The sequence below is a fragment of the Miniopterus natalensis genome, chromosome 8, assembly GCF_054644295.1.
Source record: "Miniopterus natalensis isolate mMinNat1 chromosome 8, mMinNat1.hap1, whole genome shotgun sequence".
Lineage (NCBI taxonomy): Eukaryota > Metazoa > Chordata > Mammalia > Chiroptera > Miniopteridae > Miniopterus > Miniopterus natalensis.
Genome location: NC_142088.1, coordinates 77,169,495 through 77,181,041, shown reverse-complemented (window position 1 = coordinate 77,181,041; position 11,547 = coordinate 77,169,495). Strand labels below are relative to the sequence as shown.

Genomic DNA, 11,547 nt, shown 5'->3' with positions numbered 1-11,547 from the left:
TTTAGTAAAGCCAGAGCCAATGCTTCCCCACAACTTCAGTTAAAATACTTGTAATTCCCAATCACGGTAGATCACAAACCTGCTATCTCTTATTTTAACGACTGCACAGCAGCATGTGCTCTATCACCCCTGGTCTTCCTCAGCCTCAAACAAGTCAGAATGTATTCTCCATAGAGCAGAGTTCTCACGGCAGAACACTAATTTACAAAAGACCGGGGGAAAAAATAATACCCAGTTTTTATTGCTTTACAATAAGCCAGCAACAAACACAAATGAATAATTATAGACATGACACTTCTAAATTCTCAAATGGATTTACAAGACCAGAATGTGCTCCCACACTTAAAATGCTTTTAAAACTGAAATCCACTTCTGCCAAGAACTTGAATGTTCTCAAGCAGAATCAATTTACTTGAAGAGGCAAAGAAAACCGTCAAAAGTACTGCTATGTGTGATCATGTAATTAAATGCATATTATACTCAATCCAGACAGTGTTTGTATCGCACAATGGAGATGACCATCCCAAGCACTTCAGGGATCCTAATATTTTTCTTTTTTCTACAAACTCTTCTGCAGAAAGTGCTATCAAGAGAAACTCTAAAACCCAACAATGCAGAGCAATTTATGCCTCATTTCTACTTCTTTCCTCATGATGGAAAATTTGGTGAGTCCTTAACTCAACATGATAGAAGCTCTGATTTCTATGCCAAATATCCCACTGTACAAGCAGAAAGCCCACGATGGAATCAGGCATGGAAGGGTGATACACCTAAAATCTTCAGGTTGTTTCAGAAACACTGGCAACTTCCTTTCAGTGACCTCCAAAAAACTGTGGATTGTCACCATTTTAGTAACTTCAATTCAGTAGTAAAAATGACATGGCAGGTATTCTTAGTACTGCCTGAAATTCAGAGGGGAGGGCGCCGACAAGATTTACGTGGCTTACTCCAAACAGTGGATCTAAAACCTGACTGTTGGGAGTGTTATCAACAACCTGAAACTGCTTACTCTAAAAAACAGTGCCAAATCAGCTGATTTATTTATCCAAGCTTTTCTTTCTTCTAGACAAAACATAGCTTTTTTCTCTCAGACCACACCAGTCAGGGTATCACTAGTTAACTTGACTGGGTGGCTTTATACTCCTACACCAAACAGTCTAGCTGGCTGCTAGGGGAAAGGTTTCCTATCTTAGAAATGTATCATGTGAAGTCTTAAAAGATGTGTGTGAAAACAATTTTTAATTGCTTGCAACAGCAAAACGTTAAGGCAACATCAGGAAACCAAGGTGTTTAAAACACTAAGCGCTACCTCCACACACACCTGGTAAACAGAGCCAAATGATACGATGTTACTCAATCCTTTAATACAAAAACTTCCCAAAATTATCTGTTGAACTTGACTTTTCAGTTTAATTCTATATTTTGATGGCAGTGAGAGAACCCTGAAGCTATAACTCCCTTGCAAAAAATTTCAACACCTGATTTACTCACCTGGCTTAAAATAAGAGAGGAAAATATAAAATAAGTGTCCTTTGCTTGGCAACCATCCTCTTTAATTATCTGTCTTCACACTTGTGTATAGATGGCTAATTTGAATATAGAAAATACCGAGGATCACTTCTGAAGACTCACAAGACAATAAAACTCCCCCATCAAGTACATCAACAGCATCAGGGAAAGCAGGAAATGAACTTTACCAAGGAACTGACATTTGCACTTTTGACAAAACTGAATTACAAAGCAAATTCACTGAAACAACAGAGAAAAACCTGTCCTTGTAAAAGCTATTCTTTTACCCCCAAAGAAGTGTTTCAATTATGATACATACACCACACAACTGGCTAAGAAAATAAAGCGAGGTGCTTAGCAACAGGACATCGTAACTACGGTGAGCAACACTGTGCTCACCCTCACTGGCAACCACTGAGGTCAGCAGGGCCAGGCCTGGGCAGAGTCCCTATTTCTCTACACAAGTTGCTGCTGTCTCCTTATTGAAGCCCCGGATGGAGAGGTCATAGACCACCTCCTCTACTTTCTTCACGTCGTACTTCAAGCCATCGTAGCGCTTCCTCAGGGAGTCGTTTTTCAGGTTGAGAAGGCGGAAACCGGAATCCAGCTCATTGATGAAGGTGGAGATGTGAAGGGGCCGGGAGTAGTCTCCAGCAGTCACGCTGTTGACAGACAGCCTTGACTACACAAGGAAAGAGAAACCAGGACACGTTACAACTGGGCTCCGTCTCAGCATGTCCTCCAAATCACAACTACAAGACCCTCAGGCTACACAGCTTTTATATAGTACCTTTGACAAATACAATTTTGATAAATGTTTAATATTACTACTAACTTAATAACTAATCATTTTATTTGATTTCTACGATTTATTTTTCATAAATATTAGTAAGCCCATAGTGAATACCCTTATAACAGCTTTTTTTTCGTCTTTAGAATTATTTTTGTAAGATAACTTCTCAGGAAAGAGACTAAGGGGATAAAAGAAAGAATAATTCATACCGTTACATAGGCAAGTTGTTCTCCAAAACAATTACATAAGTTAACACAGTTACCAAAAATATGTTTTGCCACTACTTTGAAACAAAAAGGTATTATCATCTTTTAAAAATTCACACATTAGTAAATACGCACAGCTATCTCATCATTAGAACTGGCATTTCTCTGATGACTAGGAAAACACAATACATACAGTGCACAGTCAATGACTATCTGGTGACCAACAGATGGCTTATAAATGAATCAGACTCCCTGAATTTTTGTGCCCATTTAAAAAAAATGAAAGCAAAATGGGAAGATGAAAAAACCAATGGCTCCAGGACCAGACAGCTTCACCGGTGAATTCTACCAACATTCAAAGAACATTTAACATCTATCCATCTTCAACTCTTCCAGAATATTGAAGAGGAAGGAATGAATGTTTCCTAACTCATTTTACATGGCCAACATTATTCTGAAACCAAAACCAGTCAGGGACAACACACACACAAAAAAGACTACAGGCTAGTATCTCTGATAAACATAGACGCAAAAGTCCAAAAGTCCTCAATAAAATACTAGCAAATCAAATACAACAATACATTAAAAGGATCATACACCACAATCAAATGCAATTCATTGAGGGACATAAGGATGGTTCTACATTTGCAAATCAATCAATGGGGTGCACATTAACAAAATGAGGGCTAAAAATCATATGGTCATCTTACTAGATACAGAAATAGCATTTGGCAGGATACAACATCCATTTATGATTTTTTTTAAAAAAATCTCTCAATAAGGTAGGTATAGAAGGAAAAGTACCTCAACATAATAAAAGCCATGTAAGACAAACCCAAAGCTAGCTAACTTCATACTCAACAGTGAAAAACTGAAAGCTTTTCCTCTAAGATCAGAAACAAGACAAGGATGCCCACTCTTGCCACTTTTACTCAACATATTACTAGAAGTCCTAGCCAGAGGAATTAGGCAAGAAATAAAAGGCACCCAAATTGGACAGGAAGAAGTAAAACTGTCACTATTTGCAGATGACATGATTTTACACATAGAGAATCCTAAAGATTCCATCAAAAAACTGTTAGAAGTAATAAACAAATAAAGTTTCAGGATACAAAACCAACATACGGAAATCTGTTAAATTTCTATATACTAACAATGAGCTATCAGAAAGAAAAATAAAGAAAACAACCCCATTTACAGCTGCAATAGAAAGAATAAAATACCTAGGAATAAAAGGAAACATCTGTACACTGAAAAGTATAAGACAGTCTTTCTTGAAAGAAATTAAAAACAAAAATAAGTGAAAAAACATTGTGTCCGTGGATTGGATGAAATTACATGGTTAAAATGTCCATATTATCTAAAGCAATCCACAGATTCAATGCAATCCCTATCAAAATCCCAATGGTACTTTTCATAGAAATAGAACAACAACAACAAAAATCCTCAAATTTGTACAGAACCACAAAAGACCCCAAATAGAAATCTTGAGGAAAAAGGAACACATCCAAAGGTATCACACTACCCAATTTCAAATTATACTACAAAGCTACAATAATCAAAACAGTAAGATAATGGCAGAAAAAGACACACAGACCAATGGAACATAACCGAGAGCCCAGAAATAAACCCACACATATATGGACAACTAATTTACAACAAAGGAACCAAGAGTATATACAATGAAGAAAATCTCTCTGGACAGCCCTAACAAAAGAATGAAACTAAAACATCATTGTACACCATACATAAAAATTAACTAAAAATGCACTAAAGACTTGAATGTTAACCCTGAAAACAATAAAACACACAGACGATGACATAGGCACCAAGCTTCTGGTCATCAGTCTTAGTGGTGTTTTCATGAATTTGACTCCAAATTCACGAAAATAAATAAATAAACAAACAAACAAATGGGACATCAAACTAAAAAGTTTTTGCACAAGAAAGGAAACCATCAATAATAATTTTTTTTAAAAGGCAACCAACCAAATGGGACAAGATATTTGCAAATGGTACTTACAGTAAGAGATTGATATTGAAAATATAAGAACTCATACAACTCAACAACAAAAACAACTACCTAATTAAGAATGGGCAGAGGATCTGAACAGCCATTTTTCATTGGAAGACATACAGATGGCCAACAGACACATGAAAAGATGCTCAATATCACTAATCATCAGGGAAATGCAAATCCAAACCACAATGAGATATCACTTCACCCCTGTTAGAATGGTTATTATCAAATAAACAAGAGATAACAAATGCTGGTGAGGATGTGCAGGAAAGGGAACCCTCATACACGATATTGATGGGAAAGTAAACTGGTGCAGCCGCTGTGAAAAATAGTATGGAGATTCCTCAAAAAAACTAAGAATAGAACTATTATATGTAGAACTACCTATTTTACTTCTGGGTATTTATCCAAATATGAAAACATTTGAAAAGACATACAGTGTGTACACTGAAGCTTTATTTATAACAGCCAAGATACATAAAAAAACTTAAGTGTCCATGGGTGGATGAATGAATAAAGAAGTAGTGGTATATATACAATGGAATACTACTCAGCTTTAAGAATGAAATCTTGCCATTTGTGACAACACGGGAGGACCTTGAGGGTAGCATGGCAAGGGAAATTAAGATGGAGAAAGATAACTATCGTATGCTCTCATATCTGGAATCTAAAAAAACAAGCAAAACAAAACAAAAACTCACAGATACAGACAACAGACTGGTATTTACCGGAGGGGAGGAAGGCGGGGAGTGAAATGGTAAAAGGGGTCAAATACACGGTGACAGATGGAAACCAGACTTTTGGTGTGAGCATGCAATAGAGTATATAGATATCAAGTTATAATGTTGTATACACCTGAAGTTTTTATGTTATTAACCAATGTTACCTCAGTAAAAAAAATACCAAAAAAAAAAGGCAAATGGCAAATTACTAGGCTTATTACCAGTTCACTAGCAAGAATGAGAACTCCTGAGAGATAATCTTCTACATCCAGATGAAATCCTTTCTCCCGATCTGGCTCAACTAAAAAAATATCAAAGTAAAGATAAGGTCAGGATGTGAATAAAACTTAAGCCTTAGCATTTAAATGTGTGCCTGCGCATGCACGCACACACAAACACACACAGAACTTCTCTCCAGGTAAATGGAAAAAGGATGAATCATTTAAAACAATATTTCTTTCCCTAGTAATTTTTATTTTTCAGTTACAGTTGACATACAATATTTACCTTGGCAATTAGACCTCACTGCAAATTTTTCTAGTTCTTAAGCAAAATTCAATTTTCCCTTCCACTCTTCTCTCAAAAAGTAATACCATAAAGAATGGTACCTAGTTATGTCAGAGAATATCTGTTTTTAGAAGATGCAAGGACAAGCCATATCTGCAACTGACTTCAAATGGTTTATAAGTGCACACAGATGCACACATGCACACACACACGCAAAGTGAGGCTAAGCAGATGTGGCAAAATGTTAACAAGTAGTGAGTCCAAGTGAGGTGTAAACAGGTGTTCACTGTATTATTCTTTGAACTTTTCTATAGCCTTCAAATTTTTAAAATTAAATTTTACAGCCCTGGCCAGTTGGTTGGGCATGGTCCCATGCACCAAAAGGTTGCTTGTTCAATTCCCAGTCAGGGCACATACCCAGGTTGCAGGCTCGACCCCCAGTAGGGGGCGTGCAGGAGGCAGCCAATCAATGTTTCTCTCTCCCTCTCCCTTCCTCTCTCTCTAAAAATCAGTAAAGACATTTCAAAAAAATTATATTGTACAAACAAAACACCCAAGTACAAAGAGCAAGCCACTACATATTTTTAGCTTTTGTTTCCAAGTAACTAGTTCTCCACCTAGTTCTCATTTATTGTAATAGAAAGTATAAGCCAACAGCTTCTCCCACCAGAAATTAACCTACTGTGCCTGACTCTCCAGACCAATACTAATGAAGACACTTACTGCCAAGAATTTCTGTGACTGCTTCTCGAGTCACTAGTGTTTCTGATTCCAAGTACACAACAAATGCTGCCAAGAAGACCAACCGCTGCAACACAAACCTCCAGTGCTCGTGAAATCTACATGAATACAAGCATGTTTAGGTTGAGGGACTAGGGGCCTTTAAAAAGACAGGTTTATACAATCAAGTTCAAAGGTTTTAGAATCAGAATCCTTTTTCAAATAAAATTTTACATGAAACTGCAATATATAAAACATGTAAGAGCAATATGATGTTTAATTAAATGGATTTAGTATAAATTTTGCAAGTTCAAATTTATAATAATTACTTATTAAAAGTTTAATAAATAAGCATGACGCAATTTTATGAATAAAAAAATTTACAACTGAAGATTATGGATGACAAGTTTAATAAATAAGAACAATGATAATGCTCTGAGAAAAATAAATATTGGTAACTGAAGACTGATGAGAATCACAATGGTACATCAGCTTCAACACCTAACTCATCCTACAGTTTGAGCACAGGATATCATAAAAATCCTGATTCACATATTAAGAAATAATTAACACTTGCCATCACTAAATAGAGACTTAAAACATCAGGATATTACAATTAAACTGAGCTAGAAGCCTGAAAAAGAAACAGGAAATTTGACAACTCCTTATTTTCAAATGTGGCAACAAATTCAGAAAAAAAACTGTCAACACAATGCAGGCCAAACAAAACCTTCTGAGGGCGAAATCAGCCACAGGGCACCTGTATGTGACCTCCAAATTACATGGTCTCCAAAGACCCTGACAATTCTATCATCCTCCTTCTCTATGCTTCAGTTACTACCTTCACAGGGTTTGGCAAATTTTCTCTGTGAAGGGCCAGATAGTAAATATTTTAAGCTTTGCAGGTCACTTTCATTCTGTTACATATTCTTATCAGACTTTTTCTTTTTTAACAACCCTTTAAAATAAAGAAGCAATTCTTAGCTTCCAGAGGCAGCAGGCGACAGGCAGTTTGCCAATCCCTTCCTTAAAATTTTAGGTTCTTATTTACCATATTTCATCAATATTCAGATGCAGCTTTTCTGCTTAATATCTGCAAAATCAGGATGCATTCTACAATCTAAATGTTTCACAATTGTGATTGGCAACAATTTTTCTTCCACAGAGGTACATAAAATGTGTACCTTAAAATTAATGGTGGTATAAATTCAACAATATATGGCATAAAATATTAAATAAGTATGTTACATGGCAGTGAAATTCAAGCTTTGAGGTAAAACTCAACTCCATATATACTGTCACCTAATCCAATAACCTTAATAGAGATATGGTCCATCCAATCTCACAAGTAACTTAAATATACTAAAGAGATATTCTCTATTTTGACCTCATACAACAAATACTTTGTTTTTAACTGCTTTTTCATTGCAAAAATTATACATGATCTTTAAGAAAATTTTGAAAATAAAAAGGAAGAAAGTAGTATCACCAATTTTGTCACCATTAAAATACTGCCATTAACAGTTTGATTCTGCCCGGCTGGGCATGGCTCAGTGGTTGAGCATCAACCTAGGATCCAGGAGATCACAATTCAGTTCCCAGTCAGGGCACATGCCCAGGTTGCAGGCTTGACCCCAGTCGGGGGCATGAAGGAGGCAGCTGATCAATGACTCTCATCATTGATGTTTCTCTCTCTCCCCCTCTCCCTTCCTCTCTCTGAAATCAATTAAGATATATTTTTAAAAAAAAAGTTTGATTATTTTTCTCTTTGTTGCTTCGTCTCCATAGAGGGATTTTTACCTAGTGCTAAACAATTATTCCATACATATAATTTTTCTCCCTTTTTTTTTAACTTAACATTATAAAATAATGCTACTTTTCTTACAAACCTGTAATACTGTTCAGCAGGGAACTTGGTCTTCAAAGACATTAGATGTGTTTTTACGGTACCAAAATGTTCTCGAGCTTTCAAACACCTCTTTGGAACTGATCACACACACAAAAAAAGACAATCAAACATAATAATGAAAGACAAAATTTCAAATACAGTTATTGCTTATTAATATATGCAGTCTACCTGGAAATAAATCAACTTTTTTAAAAAGCTCATGACAGGGTATGCATCTCTACTTTTCAACCTGGCTTTCAAATTTTCACCTCTAGTTTCCCTACTGATCAACCAATACTGAAAAATAAACAAACAAAAACTTGCTGAAAGGGAACGTTAGGAAACACATCGGGAAACTATCATTAATAACCTCATCCTTAAGGGGCTGTGCACCCGATGCATTCCTAGGCAGTCCTCAAAGGAGGCCTAAAATTGAATTGCTTCTAGCTCTCATATTTGGTCAAAAAGAAGTTTTAGCAATTATTCTCAATCAGGCTGACCAACTACATATCACGGAGAAAAATGCCTTGCCTCTGACACCTGTAAATCACAGGATACATCATTCTCTATCTGAAAGTGTATTTCGGTTCTTTCAGTTATGCTGGCTACAGCTTACAATGGAGGTTCCATGTCTAAATTTATCATAACTGATCTCCATTCAAGGGGCTAACTATAAACATTAGAACATTTTACACTGGCCATTTCTACAAATGCACATTAAACCATACTCGTTGACTGAAAGGTTAGGTGGGTTTTTTTAAGGGCCAAATAAAAGATACTAAATACACAAGTGAACTATGACACTGCCACCATTAAAGTCAGCAGGACTCCACCACAATAGAAAACATTCCATATCACGTGAAAGTGGAATATCAACCAAAACACAGAATTCTGTAAACCTGTAAAAACGAACAACTCACCTACTTCTCCAATTTTTATTCACCATAAAGTACAAGGAGCATTTTTCATAAAAAAATGATACAGAGGTGAAATGTCTTTTGGATGGAAGCTCTTTATATGAGATTATAAACTGGATTAAAACCTCCAAAATCAAAACAAAGCACTTACTGTCCTGAAACCCAGCACCCTGATGGACCCCTTGTAGTAGAGTTAAAATCTCCCGAGCTGTTTGTTCTAAACTCTGCACTACTTTTCGGATTTCCTAGAAAAAATTAAAAACCAAAGTATCAGGTAAATTCAACACCATTATTATCACAGCCTCAAACCAAATATGCTATGTAGCATATTTGATTTATAACACCTTCACATACATTGAAAACACTAACAGTCTTTACAAGGACTGAACTGGTACAGAAAATATCCAGGTTTGAATCCTGACTTCTCCACTTACTTCCTCTATGAGACCTTTCGGAGTCATTAAAAAGCCTTAGGCTTCTCATTTAACTTTCAAAACATCACAGCCACCCACGCACCCCAACTATCCCACAGGAGCACTACAAAAATTAAAGGAGGTGAAGTATCTGAATGTAGTTTGTAAAGACAAGAATGAAATGCAACACAAGGGATGGGTATTTTTCATTCATTCATTTTACAAGTATTTACTGAGCATATTTACCTACTGGGCATTGTGTAAATACCGGGGAACCAAGTACAGTCCTCTTCTTTAGGGCAATATAATGAGGGATACAGACATTTTAAAAATAGGAATTGCACAAGTTTCTTAAAATAGCAATGCGTTACTAGAAAACGTAACAGGCAAAAGACCACTTGGAATGTGAAATCAAGGAGATGAATATGAGATAATCAGGAAAAGAGCGGAAAGAAGCAAATTTCAAGAAGGGCAGAGTACATGCAAAAATTCTGAGACAGGCAACTATTTGGGGAACTAGAGAAATGAAGGGAGGTAAAGTGAACATAATACACAGCGGAAGATGGCGTAAAATGAGATTGGACACAGACACACCCAGAGTGTTGGATTTTTATCCTACGTGGAATGAGAAGCCAGAGGAGTTTAGAGAGGCCAGACGTGCTTTTAAGACACCGACAACACATAAACCGCACGTTATCTGAGTCCCAAGAGCTAAGTGAGCCTTTGATGTAAACAAGTGCTGAAAAGGGCAAACACACACTCCGGTGAGGGCAGAGCGAGGAGGCGAGACCGGAGTCGGGAGCGGGAGCGGGAACTCGCCCCACGCTGAAACGCGAGGGAAGCACCCCGCCCTCGGAGGCCGAGCGACCGGGAAGGACCCGGGGCTGGGCCCACCTACCAAGGAAGGGAAAGGTGGTGAGGAGAGGGGCTCACCTCCCGGATGTCCTGCTCCGCGGCCAAAAAGCCCTGCAGCTCCACGAAGATCTCGCTCACAGACATGGCGCCGGGGGCACCGCGATCAGCCAGCGGCGAGGACGAGGGCTGCCGGCTAAGGGAGCTCCACAGGCAACCCGCGCGCCGTCTGTCGCCAGGGCCACAGCCACCGCTGCACCTTGTCCCCGGGCCCTGCGCTGCCTCCGTCGCTGGGGTCCTCCGAGGCCCTCGGCGCGCCGGAAGCCGGGCTGTCCGCCGCGATGCCTGCCCGGGAGCGCGCTCGGTGGGCGGGGCCCCTCCGGGGACCTCACCGCAAACCTCGCGGGAGACAGCTCGCGGAGGGGGCCTCTGGGTAGGGGGCTGGCGGAAGCGCGGGTGCGGCTTGACGGCGGTGCCGGCCCGTTAACCTACACGTTGTATTTTACGCCACAGCACGGGGGCGGGGTGTGGTTCGGTACCAGAGAGGCGCGGGAACGAGGAGAGTGCAGCCTTCACCTAAGAATAAGAAAACGCATTAATATTTGCAAAAAGTACAAGGAAACAGCAAAGTGTGTGGAATGGAGTGTGAGCAAAAACTTTATCCCTGTGCTCTTTTAACGCCTCCTGTGTATCACCTATTTTTTAAATTCTGTGACTTTACACGTGTCAACCAACGGTCCTCACCAATTCAACACCGACAGGAATCCCCAGTTTGGAGCGTGGTAGAGAAAACTTTATTCAGTGCAAACAGCCCAGTCGCGAACAGGCCTGGCTGTGAAGCAGCGCTGGGGCCAGGCCCTCTGGCCGGCACCCGGCTCCGCTGCAAGCGTCGGTCCGCTCCTGGGCCGGGGAAACGGTCTTCTCCCGGAGGGGAAGTCGCGGGAACAGCCCGAGGGAGCGGACGCACAGACACAGGGCCCCTGCCCCGCCCCTCGGCCCC

At 39.1% G+C, this 11,547-nt stretch overlaps 1 protein-coding gene across 2 annotated transcripts; it reads right to left on the bottom strand.

The window, feature by feature from the left end:
- Positions 1 to 218: 218 nt before the first annotated feature.
- On the bottom strand, positions 219 to 10,853 carry TSN (translin). Of its 2 annotated transcripts, XM_016203426.2 has the most exons (6): positions 10,629 to 10,852; positions 9,434 to 9,527; positions 8,367 to 8,463; positions 6,481 to 6,596; positions 5,472 to 5,551; positions 219 to 2,191 (listed from the first exon to the last, which is right to left on the bottom strand). In XM_016203426.2, exons 1-6 carry the CDS (start codon positions 10,692 to 10,694, stop codon positions 1,958 to 1,960), a joined length of 687 nt encoding a protein of 228 aa, XP_016058912.1. In that variant the 5' UTR covers positions 10,695 to 10,852; the 3' UTR covers positions 219 to 1,957. The 2 variants fall into 2 exon arrangements, with proteins under 2 accessions (XP_016058912.1, XP_016058913.1); XM_016203427.2 differs by lacking the exon at positions 5,472 to 5,551 and having other exon boundaries at positions 2,035 to 2,191; positions 10,629 to 10,853.
- Between the last annotated feature and the right edge of the window lie 694 nt (positions 10,854 to 11,547).